The 17,460-nt window shown below is 42.8% G+C and overlaps 2 protein-coding genes across 8 annotated transcripts in view; one reads left to right on the top strand and one right to left on the bottom strand.

Annotated features, from left to right (window-relative positions):
* Positions 1-367: 367 nt before the first annotated feature.
* LOC135264975 (glutathione hydrolase 1 proenzyme-like) overlaps positions 368-17,460 on the bottom strand; it is a 63,436-nt gene continuing 46,343 nt past the window's right edge. The window contains exons 1-14 of one of the 7 annotated variants that reach the window (XM_064354111.1): positions 12,709-12,883; positions 10,759-10,829; positions 8,815-8,994; positions 7,360-7,490; positions 6,682-6,771; positions 5,847-6,039; positions 5,412-5,572; positions 5,025-5,174; positions 3,623-3,759; positions 2,952-3,139; positions 2,611-2,738; positions 2,324-2,436; positions 2,092-2,205; positions 368-1,848 (exon numbers count right to left, since the gene is read on the bottom strand). In XM_064354111.1, the coding sequence (XP_064210181.1) occupies positions 1,702-1,848; positions 2,092-2,205; positions 2,324-2,436; positions 2,611-2,738; positions 2,952-3,139; positions 3,623-3,759; positions 5,025-5,174; positions 5,412-5,572; positions 5,847-6,039; positions 6,682-6,771; positions 7,360-7,490; positions 8,815-8,994; positions 10,759-10,829; positions 12,709-12,792 (1,887 nt within the window). In that variant the 5' untranslated portion in view covers positions 12,793-12,883 and the 3' untranslated portion in view covers positions 368-1,701. The other 6 variants (XM_064354112.1, XM_064354114.1, XM_064354113.1 and 3 more) reach the window with 6 other exon arrangements.
* LOC135264976 (leucine-rich repeat-containing protein 75B-like) overlaps positions 13,079-17,460 on the top strand; it is a 40,039-nt gene continuing 35,657 nt past the window's right edge. Inside the window, exon 1 of the mRNA XM_064354118.1 lies at positions 13,079-14,046. Within this exon, the coding sequence (XP_064210188.1) occupies positions 13,756-14,046 (291 nt within the window). The 5' untranslated portion in view covers positions 13,079-13,755. The remainder of the gene's footprint in view (positions 14,047-17,460) is intronic.

Genomic DNA, 17,460 nt, shown 5'->3' with positions numbered 1-17,460 from the left:
TCTGATCAATACTTCATGAAATATTCAGTGGTTGTGTGGACAGACAGCAGCCAGAGGCATGAGTTCAGTTGTAATGGTTACTTTCTGGATGCCAGCTAGGGGACTCAGTGATGTCCCAAAACCATGATAATATGTATGGCTGCCTGCTTTATGATGGCATAAAATATTTAAAATTATTTTAATTCCTGGGATTAGTAAACAGTGTGAAGTATCAGGTTGCACACTGTAGGTATGTTGAAATTTGTGAAACTCAAATGAAGTCATTTTTTTCTAGAAAGCAAAGTCCAATATAACAACAGAAGCACAGTGACAACACTTGATTTTATGAAAGAAAATAATAAAAATGTAAAACAACCAACACAAGACAAATGTTTTATAAAATGTTTAATAACAAGCTAGGAATGAGAACAATGTATAAAAAATATATATGCAAATGTCTTTTAAAATGTACTATACATTTACCTCTTCAGTCTTACTTGATATTAAACATTAATAAACTATTTTTTAAGTTTGTCTCAGTCTACACATGGCATCATGAAGAAATAGAAAAATATCATTAGATAAAATAAATTTCCCAATGGAACTCACTGGGAGACTGCCGGTGTAAAAGTCACACATATCCCTCAAACCCATAGCTCAACCAAAAAAATCTGTAGATTTCCAGTCCAATCTCATTTTCAATGAGATTTTCATTGAATGTTCAATGAGAAGAGGGAAAAGAGAATTCCACAGATAGTCTGGTCATAGCTGTGGGGTGAAAATGCATCATCTTGTTTTCTCGGATGAAAACAAAATTGTAAATGAAATCCATAAAAAAAGAAGATAGTAGACCTCGGAATGAAGATAATGAGTCTTGCACTAATCAGCCATGCTATTGCATATGATCACAGATGATAGAGACAAGGCTTCATTTATACCTTTATTTTTCTTCCTTTATTATTTTATTATATGAAAAATGTAACAAATCTGTTGGCCATATTCGAAAGAAAGAAAGAAGACAGTTGACAATCAACCCATATATAAAAAATAGTGGACTGACTGTTAATGTTTCCCCTTTCATCTCTGAATAACCATCTCTGTTTGATTAAAAAACTCTCTCTGTTCACAGTGTCTGTTGAGTACTGATCTCACTTTTCATTTTGTTTTTGTGAATGTATACATACACAATTTATTCCCTGTAATCACCAAGCAGATACTGGGCTGGTGTTGATTGTATGTAATGAAGTAGAAATGATCACACAAAATCTATCACACCTCCCAAGATCTTTTGATATTTCCAGGAAGAAACTGTTGTTGGCAAACATGTCTACAACGTCACCTACAAATATTGTTTCTCATGCCACTCCCGGCCTTGCAATCTCTTCGTTTTTCAAAAACACAAAATTGATAATAAATAATGCTGACAAAAAAATAACACTTTGAAATAACAATTTCAGTTGTGAAAATGAGAGGTATTGAAATGGAAACTGAGTTGTTATGTTTAACCCCAGGTGAAGTAAAACAGGCTAAACATGGAGCAAGAGAATGGCTGGCTCTCCTTGAGGAGGCCATAATCAGATCTCCCTCTAAGGCACTTGGGGCATCGCTTATAAAAAGGGGGAATGGTTCTTCCTCTGGCTGTGCTTGTTCATGGCTCTTCCTCGTTGCTCTGTGGCCCCAGATGTGGGGGACTGAGGATGAATGATGCCAATCTCTCAGTGATCAGTACCCTGCTGGATAGCCACCTTTCCTGGGATCAGATTCGGCACAGATATGGTCTCCCTGGCGAACCACGGCCTGCACCACCGACCCTGGGGTCTGGTGCAGCTCTGTCACATGGTTTTTCTGAGCCAGGCCATCCAGCACACTCTGCACACATACCCAAAAAAAATTAAAAGATTTTAGAAATAATTTTAAAAAACCGTGAAGGGTTTCGTTTGGCAAACTGTGATTGATATAGGTTATTTTTCCCTGTTTGTGGCCCTAGCTTTGGGTTTGATGTCTGAATGCTACAATATCCTGTCGAAGTAACACATAATAATAATAATAATAATAATAATAATAATAATAATAATAATACTACTACAACAGCAGCAACAAGAAGAGGCCAACCTTCTCAAAGTCCTCCTCCACTATAGTCTTGTTGGGGTTGAGCTGGTTGTGGACCCTGGGTTCCGTCACTGCTTTTTTCAGGTCATAGTTGAAGAACAACGAATTGAGAATCACCTGGAGCACAAATGACAGGGCCAGTGCTGGGAGTTACCATTTCCTTCAGGCTCATTGCAAGGCTCAAATGAAAGGGCCTTGGCGTGTGAGAGAACAGGGGGCACGTTTGCAGGCTTACCAGAGCGGTTGCGGTCGTGATCATGGTGCCCCCAGAGGCTCCCACCACCATCTTCACTTTGTTGTGTTTGTCGAAAATGATGGTTGGACACATGGATGAAAGTGGCCTTTTACCTGAGGAAGAAAATCATTCTTTTAAGACATTATTCTTTGACACCAATGCAGGGTATGCCAGTGCAAAATTTAGGCACATGCAGATATTTTGGTTGAGTAAAATGATTGTTCCTTCAAAAATAATTTGATATGTGTGTGAGGAAACACATTGGGTCCTCAGAGGGAATGTTTCACCTGGCTGGATGAAGTTGTTTGGTGATGGAGGTACCCCAAATCCATTGGTTATATAGGGAGAACTGAAGTCATCCATCTCATCGTTGAAGATGATCCCAGTCGAACGAGACATAACTTTAGAGCCAAAACTGGGGAAACATAATCAACATGGACTGTAAATTATATTTTAGTTTACGTACCTTGTGGACCAGTGGCTGTCTTGTGCGACCATACAATATTGCTACAACCTTAGCTATTAAAAAGGCACAGCCATCTCATGTCAGCAAAGCTTGTGTTAATGTACCATGTATGACCCCTGCAGGCAAAAGGCAGCCATGGTTTTTGAGAGCCAAAGTCCTTACTACAGGTTAATAGTGCTGGTGGCCGCCACGGCGCTGCCATCTTCCGCTATGACCGACAGGTGGGCCGTTCCGTGGTTGTCAGGGACAAAGTACTCCGGCTCGTAGTAGCTGTCGGGGTGAGTGGTGTCATCAGTGATTTTGCTCCTGATTCTGTCTGCGAAGTAGTCTGAGGTCATGTTGTAAATGAGCTGAAGGGGGAGAGAAGAATAAATCACACAGCATGAACTGGTATTTTTTCCAGCGTTAAATCAACAGCAGAGATGACCTACTGCATCAAAACTTTGTTTGACTTGTTTCTGGTGATTTTTAAAATCATTATATTGTAACTATAGCAGACTTATGACATCCACATCCAAAGGAATCAATGGTGTAATTGAATATTGCTAATTCATGTGGAATATATACAGCAAAAGCTTAATAAACACTTAAGAAATATGAGGAAAACCTGCATTTACAGGCACGTATAGATTTTAAGGGTAATGGTATCCCTATAAGCAGCGCACGGTTGTAAATGGAAAAATAAAAGAAACACACATTGACCCCAGCTCCTTGGCCATTCCCATTGCTATGTCTAAGAGCAGAGACAGGAAGTGGAGTGGAAGGTCATTTTCTCAGGATGTAAACCCCTGTGAGTTGAGAGACTAGCAGCGGGGCAGCAGTGGTGAGCTCACGTCTGTGATGTTGAGAAAGCGAGGGTCACCGAGTCGGCTCCTCTTGGCGTAGGCAAAGCGAAAGGCCTCCACGATGCGGTGATACGTGAGCGTCTTCTTCTCAGAGGTAGAGACACTCATACCCGTGAAGTTGTAGCCTGCAAATAAAAGCTTTGCGAGTCAAAAAAACATGGCGGAAATACTCATCATTTTGATGCCTTGTCAAAGAATATAAAGCCTGTCACATCTCATCATACTGCTACACTAGAGCTGTGCCAGAGAGTGCAGGTGCTCTCTGCACTCAGTGCAGTCTGCAGATTTGAATCTGAAGATGCGAGTAGTCTATGGTTTTGATGAATGCTTGGTGAGAACAGCCACTGTAATGAATCTCCAGGATGAGAAACTAGTGGGATTTTAAATGTGCGTTCCTTTTACTCATTTATGGCCAATTAGTGGCAAATCATGCCACTCGGGGTCTGGAGCTTGGTTAATGATGTTCCCCTGCAAGCGGCCTCTGTAAATGGCAAATTAGCTGGATCAGTGTTTCTGTGAGAGACGGGAGGGTGTGTGGAGGGAGTGGGCGGCAGTGCGGCGAGAGGGGCAGACTGCCGAAAACCCCCCTGGACCAGAACGCTTCATCCACAGAACAGTGAGTCGGCTGTTTGAAGGAACACTGCCTGTGCCAGTGCTGACCTGCCAGCAGCCCAGCAAGGCAGTACATAATTGGCCTTATTGTTGCTGAAACCCCTACAGGCTTTGGTCATCAGACTTATCCTAGGGCTGGGGCAATATACCACAACAATAATTATCAAATGCAATAACGGTCTTAGAAACCGTACGGTGTAATACCTTTCTTTTCATATTTTTCTCTTTTGTAAACAACCACAGTTCATGCGACCGAGAGAGGTCGTGTATATCAGTAAACTCTAAATCCTAGATACACACCATAGGAGTCAGCTCTCATAGATCACTAAACTACAGCCATCAAATAGTGCCTCCTGCCTCTAACCATACATTACAGGTAGAGCCCTTCAGACACCGAGTAATTGAAGTGTGTGATTTACAGACCTCCAACTATGATTTCCCCCTACACTCAGAGAGAATGTAATCCACAAGACACTCAGCGACCCCAACCCAAACTCCTGAACCCCTATTGATAAGGGGTTAGGACGGAGTGTAGCACAGTGGGTAAGGAACTGTGCTTGTAACCGAAAGGTCGCAGGTTCGATTCCCGGGTAGAACACTGCTGTTGTACCCTTGAGCAAGGTACTTAACCGAAATTGCTTCAGTATATATCCAGCTGTATAAATGGATACAATGTAAAAAATGCCATGTAAAAGTTGTGTAAGTCGCTCTGGATAAGAGAGTCTGCTAAATGCCTGTAATGTAATAATGTAATAAGACACTTAGTGAGGTTCCTTACCATCCACAATGTTGAGTATGAGGGCAAGCACAGGGCCGCTGGAGGGGGCATCTGGAACGTGCACAGTGTACTCTCCCACATTGAGCTTGAGTGGGTTTTCGTTTAGCTGGGGCTCGTAGCCCGCCAGGTCGTCCAGCGTTATAATTCCCCCTGAAACAGGCAAGCATCATACAAAGTTCCTTTCCAAGAAATGTCACAGCAGCAGGAATACGTAGAACTTCAGTTACCATTGCTATTTACAATTAAGAATTGTTCAAATATTATTTGTTGCTACTCAATTTTAACCTTTAAACAAATTGTGCTCCTTCTCTGCGCCGTCTGTCACCAGTGTGAAATAAATAATACAATTTTGACACAAAATAACGATAAGGCAAGGGAGACAATGACCTGCTGCCTGGATTTCCGCCACAATACTGCGAGCCATAGTCCCATTGTAGAAAACATCGGGCCCCTCTGCTGCTATCCTTTGGTAGGTGTCAGCTAGTTTGGGAAATTTTATAATATCATTTTCCTTCAGGAGGTTTTTGTGCATGTCACAAAACACTTCACTGAAATAAAAAAAAACAAGAACAGAGAAAATGTCATAAGAATCTCCAGGCTCAAGTCTGTGTGTCTGGGGAATAAGCCATCCCTGAACTGCTTTGACTAGAGACAGTTTTATTTCTCCACATACTGTAACAGCATGTACTTTCAGACAAGGGGTACTGTGTGCAAAAAACACAGTGAACGCTTCACACAAATATGGAATGCATGGAGCACTCTGTTGTAACCTGTACTGGATGCTAACGTGATGCTCAAAGGACCACAGAGTGCTACTTTTACCAAAAGGCTGTATCGCTCAAGATGGCGTCCTGGTTCGAGGCCATGGCTTTGGCCAGTGCTTTGCCGATGGGGAAGCCGTTGCGTGCCAATGCGATGCTGGGCTCAAACAGCTCCGCCCAGGGTAGCCTTCCATGGCGTTTGTGCGCCATCTCATAACCGCGGATCTCCCCGGGAATAGCAATGGACAGCCCACCTACGAGCAGACACAGGGAAAAGGTGTCCAGGTCAGCTCTCTCACTCCATTCATCACATGTCCTAATGTCAGCACTTACATGTTTCATGAACATGTTAAGCATACATTGTATAGCAAGGGACGGTTAATTCTCAAATGGCCGCTAGGATGGCTCCCAAAACTGAAAGCTGTTTTTGTTTCTGCGTAGAGACCATTTTCAGAACAGCCATGTGAGAGACGCTGACTCGGATGAATAGATAAATATTGCATATGGGTATTTAAGTCTTGATTTATTGATTTTCCCCAAATCACTTCAATATAACCTGTAAGCTTAACTTTCGGTCATGTAACGACCTGTATAGGCAGGCAACGTCCTAGCCTCTCTCATTGTTTACAATCGGGCTGACATTTCAGTTTCTTAAGCGACTTCCAGAAAATATCTTAGCTGAGCTGCTATGGGCAAATCACCTTTGATCCAAGGTAAAGATCAGAAACAGGGTGCGGACACGGATAGTGCCACATTCACCTTGGAGTGACCAACACATTCCCCCTCCATCCTGCTCTCCTACAATGATCAGTTATCCAGCCTTTCTTTATCTCAGTGGACTCCTCCAAAGAATCCAATTCAATAGCAAAGCCACATTACTGAGAACAGCAAACTACCTTTCCGGGATAGCTGGGTATTATTGCCAAACATATCTTCTGTTGCGTTCATGGGTGCTGTCTCCCTTGCATCGATGGTTTCTACCTTTCCTGGTAGAAATACAAAAATGAAAACAAACAACAAAAAATGTGGGCCGTCTGGGTAGTGTAGAGGTAAAAGCACTCGCCTACCACTGCAGAGTTCTATCCCTGGCAGCGGTACTTCTGGCTTGGTCAGACGTTCCTACGAACACAATTGGCAGTGTTCGCGGGTGGGAAGCCGGTGAGGGTATGAGTCCTGATAGTTGCATTAGTGACTCCTACTGGTTGGTCGGGGTGCCTGTTCAGCAGGGAGGGGATCTGGGAGAGACAGCGTGAACCTCCGCACGCGTTACGCTCTCCCAGTGAAACTCCTCGCTGTCAGGTGAAAAGAAGCGGCTGGCGACTCCACATGTATCGGAGGAGGCATGTGGTAGTCTACACCCTCCCCAGACCAACAGAAGGATAGCGCATCAACCAGGACCGTGATACACACGGGGAATTGGTATAACGACTAAATTGGGGAGAAAATGGGAGAAAAATGGCAACAAAAAAAACAACAAAAAATGTGACTCAATATCAGTACTTTTCCAGTGCACAAACTGATGAAACCGGGGTGGGGTGGGGGTGGAGGGTGAGGGAAGGTGGGGGCAAACCCACCTGTGGATGCATTATAGATGGTGAAGAAGAGCCCCCCTCCGATTCCCATGCTGTGAGCGTTCATGAGCCCTACGCACAGCAGGGCAGCGATAGAGGCATCCACTGCTGAGCCGTTCCTCTTTAGGATGTCCCTGAGAGCACAATCACACACACAGAGGGGCGGCACTGGGGGTGGGTGTGCAGAAAAGTATGAGTCTTTGCGGGTTAGGAGTACAGTGCATGCACTTCCATTATTGCTTCTTTAAGTCTTGAGATCCGTGTCCTAATCTGGTCACTTTTCACAAAAGCTCCCTGTTCTAAGCCGTGACCAGAGAGCCAAAAAGATTTTCTACCTTACAGCAAATTCGGTTTTCATGCTCCTTGGGAGACCTAGAGGCTGTCCCAAAACCAGGGGTATTCAGATTTTCAAACCAAAAGTTTACAGCTGAACCTGAAACTGAAGAAAATTCACTCAAATTCACTTCTCTACAACTGAAAGGGGGTTTATCATTTGAATTTACCAGAACACTTCCCAATAATAAATGACATGCATCTTTGCTTAGAAATGTTTAATTAATCATTCATGAGGGCATTTGAATGGGTGAAAACACAAAGAGCACAATTTACAGTTTCAGTGCCACCAATTCCATTGACCCAATTTATCAGTGTTGGCTGATAGCATTTGATTTCTGATTGAATGCTTCATGATAATCTCTAGATATTTTTTGACATTCTTGTGTGCTTTTAATTGTTCTTTTAATGAGTGTCAGTGCAGTTTTATGTAAGCTGAAATATTTTTCCCCAAAGCATTGGAGTTTTTAGCGGAGGCTGGAGAGCCCTATGGAGAAACTTTAGAGAAGCCAGGACTTTTTGCTTAAGGTAATTATATTCAGCTTGAGAGCCTCAGAAATAATTAAAATTCAGTTGATTCCATTTTGAATTTCAATAAGAGTTTTGCCTGAGGCACAGTTCCAGATACAAATTTTATTTTAACTGGAGGAGGACATGAAGTGAAAGTCCAGGACCTGCAAGATGCTATATTTTCTAACACTGCAAAATGTTACCTTCAATGAAACACTTTTCTTTTGTTGCTATTTGAGCATACGCCTGCATTTGAGTGTGTGTTCGGTGTACACGTTGGTGAGACAATGTGTGTGGGTGTTAGGGTATATGCGTGGGTGTGTGTGGATATATATGTGGGTTTATAAGTACAGTGATCTTCATAATGTTTGGGACAAATTTTTTTTCTTGATTTGGCCATGAGTTTGAATATCTTTAGCCAAGGTGTATGTGAACTTTTGGCCTCAACTGTATGTGTGTGCATGTGTGAGCATGTGTGTGGTCGTGTGGGTATGTGTGTGGGTATTTGAGGGTGTCTGTGTGAGCGTGTGTGGATGCAGGTGGGCATGTGGGTATATGAGTGGGTAGTTGAGGAATTTTGGGTGTGTGTGAAACCACTGGTTTCCCGGCTCTTACCTCCCAATCTCGGAGCATTTCCCTGCATCTGCAGCCACAGCAGCCTTTGAGTAGAAGTGGTCTGATGAAGAAAAGTGGCTCCTCTTATATCCCAATCCAAAAATGAGGCCCATGAAGATACACACCAAAGCCACCAGCAGTACCACCACACCAGCGACGATCGACTTCTTGACCATTTTCCTGCCGAAGGTAATCGACACACCTGAAGGTCATTTCATGTACAAGAAACAGTTTAACACGGCCCGCTTACAGTTTTTTTTTAGGATGCCCTGCACCCAAAGTATCCAACATCCTGTTGCTGTTGTTCCAAAATTGTGTCAAAACTGTCTGGTTGGTTTTACAAAACTTTTCACAGAAATTAGAGGCTGCAGGCAACCTCAGAGGATTCAAAGCCCCTTTCAACCCAAAAACCTCTCACATTTACTTCTGCCAATAATTTTGTGCTAGTGTGCCACAAAACTTCAGGCTAGAACACTGGCATAAAATTTTACTTGTGATGTGAGAGCCATTTATCGGTGCTAATACTTTCTTTGCACATAATAACATAACATTTCCATGGCACTCAGTTTAATGCATTAACTACTGTAAATTAACTAGGTACTGTAGTTTCTTAGTTAACAGAAAGGCACACTGGGCCAATTGCAGTGTGCATAGTTAGAGTTTAAACCTTAGATTTAAACCTCTAGACCACAAATTACATGTATAACTGTAGCAGTAAATCCTTATTTGCCAGATTTGGATAGCTGTTCTAGCTGTAATACAGTTTTGTGGTCATGAGGTTTAAACCTAATCACAGTGCAACTGACCCATTAATTCCTCTTTTGCTGTGACATACAGTATCTACACGGTAAGCAAGAATTTTGGTATACAAAACAACAACTTCTTCCGGCACAGCTAAAAACACATTATGTCACAACACTTATCATTCACTGACTTCAAATGAATGAACTCTACTCCAGTGATTCAAAAAAAATTAATAAAAATAACATCTCCAATCCCACCCAAAATTGGAACATCAAATTTGTGAATGATGTACAAATATGCTCATGCAGGCTCATGCCGCCTGTTGCCGGGTGAGTGACGACAGCTCACGGTTCTCCTCCGAAACATATAGGGTCAATACTGCTTCTTTTCACATTGTAGCCACAAGCTGCTCGAGCACAGAGCGGAGGAGAAGACCCAATCATACTCCCATGCAGAGAGCAGACCACAGGCACCCAGACAGTACAGCAAGGGTTGTGAGCAACTGAACGTTGGTCATCCTCCCATAGCTCTCAGGCACAGCAAAGCCAATTGTGTACTGTCCCTGCAAAGCTGCCAGCCACAGTTGGCAGTGGCAAGGGCCAGATTCAATCAGGTCACTCATGCACCACAAGTAGAGTACTTTTACCAAGTGAGCTACCCAGCAGCCAACATTGATACGTTTGATTTGTATGGTTCATTTCAGATAACTGAATAATTTTTCACTCTTAATATGTATGCTTAGAATGTACCATACAGCCCTGATTAGTTTAACAGGCATGGGCTCTTTCATGATATCGCATTGCAGCACTGCCTGCATTTTATCTGTACTTGGACTGTGCAAGCTTAGGTTATGGCGGCACTCTCCGCCTGAGAGCATATGCTGTACTGCTGTGATGATTACACTGCACTTGTCCTCAGCTCTACTGAAATGCCTGCACAACCTGGCTGCAAAAAGGGAGTGCCTTAATAACAAGTTTCTCTTTTCATATGCTGCTGCTCTCTTCCATAGCGACGCCATGCTGTTCATTTGAATTGCAAAGGAAGTTTCCTGTGCACTCCTCCTCCCAATGCTATGCACAGAAACACAAATGACCATCTGAAGAGCCTACCAATGACCTACTTTCTCTGGGGTATCATCCAAGCCAAATCCAAACTGAATCTATGCCCTTACCTCTTTATATAGATATACACACTGCCCACCTTAGTGCTGCCAGCCAGCCTAAGATGGTCCCTTGACTTGTCTCAGACCATGTCTCAGCACCCCTCCTCGTCTGCAAAATTGTACATAGGCAGTCACTTCAATGTGCAACTGCTATGATTCCATTGAACCTTAAACCTTAACCATCAGAACACAATACAAAGGATGACGATTGACAGTGGCTTAAATGTTCAGAATACAAAAAAATAAAATAAAAATGGAGCAATGAGTCTCTAATGTATTTTAGACATCTAGTTTTTAAGATTATCACCTTTGAGAAAAAGACAATATAATTTGATATGGCCAACCATAGGAATCCTGTCTGTTTCTCTCTCTCTCTTCTTCCTCTCACAGGCATAAAATAAATGACTTCAGGCAAATAAACATTCAGTTGAGGTTCTCCTCTGTATGAAAATCTAAAGGTGTCTTCTCTCCTAGAAGGTCTTATTATCTTCATTAGGAACACAGAACACCAGAACTAATGTGGGTCATGGTTCCAGTGTGGCCATAGAATGTCACAAGGATCATTTCTTGTTAGATTTTTAAGTTTGAATGTCTATGAATCTGTGACATTTAATCATCATCAATTGAACGGGTCAATGTCTATATGGATAATGGCTGTTGAGGCCTGTCAGTTTGGAATTTAGGAGTTCCAGTTTCAAGCAGATACCAACGTGGTACAATTTGGTCTTGTCACAGGTGGAGATTACTACTGGCTGGATTTAACTATTATTTGCCTACAAATATCACCTCTGTTATTAAAAGCAGAAGTACATTTCTGTTTTTGTAGAGGTATTCAACAGATGAACTGGATTGCCTCCTAACATACTGATGTTTTGACTCATTAGAAAGAGGCTAAAACCACAAATATTTTGATAATAATATCATAGTGCTAGCCCAATGAGTCAACTTTAATAAGAAAATGGTAAATGGTAAATGGACTGCATTTATATAGCGCTTTTATCCAAAGCACTTTACAATTGATGCCTCTCATTCGCCAGAGCAGTTAGGGGTTAGGGGTTAGGTGTCTTGCTCAAGGACACTTCGACATGCCCAGGGCGGGGTTTGAATCGGCAACCCTCCGACTGCCGGACAATCGGTCTTACCTCCTCAGCTATGTCGCCCCTGAAAATATGTCAGCTTTTAGATAAGACAGCCCGTGTCTGACCCCTCTTCCAGACCTTCAAAGCAAGATACCCCTCACCCAATCAGAGCAACATTCATTAAGTATGCATGGAACAGAAGAGGGGGAGTCCCTCTGCCTATTTCAGCTACATTAAATGTGGGCCTTTCTTGACTTTTGTTTAGTTACCATCAGGGCCTTAGCATTAGCGAGTTAACATCTGCAGGGTAACATCTGTGAGTGGATATTGGGGGTTGATATCTGCTGGTGGAACCTGGACTCTCCAGTTTATCCCGAAGAATTTACCTATTTGGCTCCATCCATCTTGCCCTTGGCAACAAGCTTCCCAGTCCCTCCCGCTAAAAAGCAATGATGCTGCCCCCACCACACTTGGCAGTAGGGATGGTGTTATGTAGGTAATGGGCTGTGTTTGGTTTTGTGCCAAACATACCATTTTGCTTTCAGGCCAAAGAGCTCAAGTTTAGTCTTATCAAACCACAAATTATCTTCCTCTGACAGCTTCCTAGTCATCTGTTTTCATAATATTGTAATAGGCAAAAAAAAAAAAAAAAAAACTATGCACATCGTTTATTTATTTACCACAAAAGATATTGAAAAAAGTCTATAAATTCATACTGTATTTTGTTTAAACCTGCACCCTATGATAACTCCTAATAAACAGAATTTTTAAGATGACAAAAAACTTTTTATCAATCATGTTTCATAAAACCAGCTTTAGGAAATTGTGATTTAAAAAACGTCAGTTTCCCAAAATATGTGCATGTGCATGCGTACCAAACAAAATTTGAATCGTGTTGTAGGATCATACCTCATGATCCTCATCCGTTTCATCCTGTTCCAAACCCTGCCTCCAAGGTTCACAGTATTCCTGAATCGCTGAGTCTTTTCTCATAAAAATGACACAAAATTATCCCAGGCAAACTAAAAACTAGCGGAATGTTCACGTGTTAATCTGCGTTGTCGGCATCGTTACGGTTAAAGCGTGTCTGTGTTACACCTTTAGCTACCTCATTGCACGTGCTGTGTGTGAACAGAACAGCTGTAGTTGATCATTCAATTCATTTATTTGTTTATTTTTAGATTAAGTGGGCTTTAAATGACAAATCATTTTGGTTTTGTTGGTTAGGCAAAAACAACTACCCGGTATCAGAGCCAAAATATTGATGTTTTAGAAATGCAAAAAAAAAAAAAAAAAAAAATGTAAATAGTGACAGAATACGAACTGTTTCTGCTATCCTTGAATACAACGAATCAACAGGCCCGCCTAGAACACTGCCATAGCAGGCATCCTATATTGCAGCAATACATTTAAAAACATTACCGACTGTACCATTAACGAAATGGCATCAAACTGCACAGCCGCCCAAAAGTACACATTTGGTTTCTGAAGTTTAAGCCAAGCGAGGGCATTCCTTTATAAAGACACATGTTGGCACGGTATGCTCTGATTGGATAGAGACTGTACGAGACTCGTGTGGTGCGGTGTAGCAGCAGACACAAACAGTGTTGTAAGGGGACAGGCACAGAATAGCAAGCGAGGAATCGGTAGCCGCTGATTTAACGCGAACACCCTTACTGAGGAGACAACATTAACGTAACGTAGCGGGGATCATGCCCCAGTAGCATTAGAAATAAAATTGTTTTGCTTTTCATTTTAGGTACATCTTTTGTTTTCTTTACATTGAACAATAGTAATAGGATGATACAACACAGTGATAGAATATGAGTGATTTACTCAAGTTTACACGATTTGTGGCTCGTAAAGGTCTGCGTTATTAACATGGTTACGTTATATACTGGACATAGAACATTGCACTAATAATTTACTGTGCAACTGTAATATCCCATCAACAAAATGGGTTCTAGACTGAGCAGACAGAGTAGTCTGGACAGCGAAACGAAATTTTCAAAGAGGAGACGCCAGGCGCGTGACAGCTCTGGAGAAGCAGAGAGGAATGGAAGTCGCGGTAGCGGGGAGTTTTTGTTTACATCGTTGATGCTAAAGTCAGACAAGCTACCCGGAATGCTGCGGAAAACGAATCACAGTCCGTACGTGAGGAGGGTGACATGGATCAGAGAGATACAAAAGCTTCTCCGCGAACACAAGGTGGACCAGGCAGTCGACGTGCTCAAATTACTGAGAAAGGTGAGGACTTATTAAACTCAGTGTTTTGAAAGGGGGTGTGTAATGGGTAGTATTTTTTTGATGAAAGATAAAACATCAGTTTCTGTATAACACAATTTTAGATGTAAATAACAGTTCAAAATAAACGGCAAAAACGTTTTGCTGTTATGGTTTCAAACTGCAGTACATGCTCATCCTGTGAGAAATATCTTTCTGCCTGTTGCAGATGGACAGATGTAATAGTGTAAATAATTATCACTGAAAACAATATAAAACCTGACCCTACCCATGGACCGGTTGAAGGGGTTATAATTAGTATTTATTTATTTTAGGTTTACTTATTTAATAATTGTCTGGCCCAATAACCACAGGTTGCTGCTGTTATTGAAGATCATAATGTGCGGTCATGGTTAAAGGGTGAGAAAGTAGCCTACGCTACATGTGTTAGGCCTAAATTTTATAGTGCTTCTCGATAATGACGGTTAATCATAGATAAACCTAGGCTTGGTCACAGAGTGAAAGTTCTTGAAAAATTGTTTTTGTTGGGCACATAATCAGTCCTTAGAGCTCTACCCGATGTCAATTGAATCATTGTGTGTGGCTCGGTGCATCATTTAAATTTGAGTTATTACTACTACTATTACCACGGCTACTGCTACTTCTACGACTTCTTCGAATGATATGAATAATATAATAATAATAACAATAGATCATCGCAATGAATACTAAAGGTGACGAGTAACCTATATACTTGACCGTATATAGCTGCTGTGTCTTTAAAATCGGTTTCTCATCAGGTGATAACAAGCAACGGTGTCGGTGGACACTAATGACTACTGAATCCAGACTTCCTGAAATGTGCTCCTGCTAATTTGATTATTTGTATTGTAACATTTGCAGCTGTCTTATTTTTCCAAGCATCCTTACTCCTTCGTGCAAGGTTATACTGAACTATTTAATTCAATTGAATAAGCTGTTAAAATGACCTTACAGCAAATAGTGTTCACCAGTTCACCTGAATATGTATACCTAGCATGAAATAGCTATATCTGATACTTATCTACGTTTTTTTTCATAGAGAAGTTTGTTATTCAGCACTACAACAGGAAACCTATATATTTTTTTATTTAAGAAGCTAAGCAGCTAAGCAGGTGTGTTAAACTTGCTTAGCTATAGAGCTTGACTGCACAGATGTATCTAGTAGTTTCCATTTCATCCAAATGCACTAAACAGAATTTGTATTTGGTTGTTATTTTTCAGACAGCTAGTAAGCCTGCAAGGGCAGGGAATACTGAACTTCAGGTAGCTGGAGCATTCCTGCAGGCAGCTACAGGTTCAGAAACAGACAAAGAAACACAGAGCGAAATTTTGAAGGATATCACGCTGGCATGTCACACGTCAAGTTTATAGCCCTTGAAGGCAATGGTATAAACTGAGCGTCTATTTGACCCAGTTCAAGTCCATCATTGTCATGAAAGCAAGATGCATCAATTCATTTTTTGTTAGGCTTCACCCCAGAATGGAACAGACTGGTGTTTCTGGCACTACTTTTTCCTGGGGTCCCCCCCCTCCCCCCTTGATTTACTTGCATACTACACATCAGAAGCTTGCTGTAAATGCTTGTGCTGCCATTGCTGTCGGCTTGCATTTTTCAGCCAACATGGTGGAGCATGAGTGGGAGTTTGTCTCCCTCTCTGTCTGCTCTTCTGCATGGAGCCATTGGATACAGAGAACCCCATCTGTTCCACCTTCCTCTGAGAGGCCGTGTGGAGTTCCTGTTCAGGGACACCAGAGCTGGCAGCGGAGATGTACTTACACCCCCTTCCCCCTGGCAAATGCGCTCTGCCTGCCAAAAACTCCCCACGAGATGAAGTAAAGTAGGAAGATGGATTTTTTTTTTCCTTCTTCATCTGTGAAACTGTGTCAGAGTAGGCAGTTACCCTTTATTAATGAAGCGGGGAAGACGGCTGTCGGTGTGTGTTTTGCCTGCAGCGCAAGGCGTTCCGGTTCGTTCCCCGGGTGTGGGCGGGATCGCGGTATCTGGACCATTAGGAGCCGAGCACATTGTGTGCCAACTCTTGGGATTCAGTGTTAAAAATCAGCCCAAAGGTGCGTAGCTAGCAAAGGTCAGCGCTGGCAAAGACAAGCCCTTGAAGTTCTTTGAGCCCGTGATAACCTTGTGCCTGTCTCATCTCTGGTTTCCAAGGACTGAGTTAGATTAATGTGGGCTTTGTATCCCACCTTGTTTCCCCGTCTGCTCATAACTCCATGCAGCAGCTGGATGAGGAGAACAAAAAGGAGGACATGTTTATCATTCATGAAACAAGCTCAGGTTTTCTTTACATTTTTGTTCTTTTTGTTCTAATTCTGTAAATTATTCTTTATTGATGGTTTGTCACTTATGTCTTGATAGTGCTTCAAAGCTCCAAAGAGAAACCTTGCATGGTTTGTCAAGTTGTTTGGATAATACTGTCTCTTCATTTTTTGTGCTTCCCCCATTTTCTCTCCAATTTGGAAAAGCCAGTTGCATACAGCTGCGCTCATTCTGCAGTCTGCGCAGCCAGTGTGGGAGAGTGCAGACAAGCATGCGCTCTCCTGCCAAGCACACAATGTTTCCAGATGCTTCTCTTCACACAGCAGCCCCATTGTAAATCTTGCATAGACATAAATCGGAGGAATACACTTCACAAGCATCTTAAGCAAGCTGACTATAGGTACTTGCTCGGTCAGCGGGGGTCACCAGAGAGCGATGAGACACAGAACCCAGCCAACCGAATCCTGTCGAACCCTAGCTGATGTTTATGATGTTATCGCACCATGGGGCTACTGGCCACAGTCAGCACTGGCATGCTCAGGATTCGATCCCTGACCGTGGGGCCCATCCATGCACTAGAATAGTGCTTTAACAGGATGAGCCACCCTGCAGCCCTGATAATACAAACTATTATGTAAAACTAGTATTAACGTCCCCCATAAAAACAGTCTATATCTAACCAACTTAGCAGGCAAAGCATTCCGATGATTCAGGGCTGGCATTCTGCTCAGCTCGTGTGCATTGCTGGAAAGGCTGACGTACAGAAGCGTTGTCCGGCCGTGAGCTCCCTGTCCAGGAGTTCAGCCCTTCACCGACGCGCCGCTCTGTGCTGAGCGGAGGGATCAGCGTGTTCCCTCGCCCTGCCGCCCCTCTGGGGCCCGCCGGGCTGTCACTCCACTTCACAGGGCCCTGTCAGAGCCGGCCATTAGAGCGCGTCCGCTCTCTCTCGTCTCCGCCTCTAATGGCGCTCCCGCACTCGCTGATTCCCCGTAATGGAGCCGGGGCGTTACAGCAGGGGGGACCGGCGCGGCGGTCCGGTCGTGGTCAGAGGCATGAGGAATCGCCCTCGTTCTTACTAATGGCCACTGGCCGCCCGCCGCTGGCGGTGTGCCCCGCACGGT

Source organism: Anguilla rostrata, chromosome 10, assembly GCF_018555375.3.
Source record: "Anguilla rostrata isolate EN2019 chromosome 10, ASM1855537v3, whole genome shotgun sequence".
NCBI classification, from domain to species: Eukaryota; Metazoa; Chordata; class Actinopteri; order Anguilliformes; family Anguillidae; genus Anguilla; species Anguilla rostrata.
Note: the sequence above shows the minus strand (reverse complement) of the source record. Positions and strands in the feature narration are given on the sequence as shown.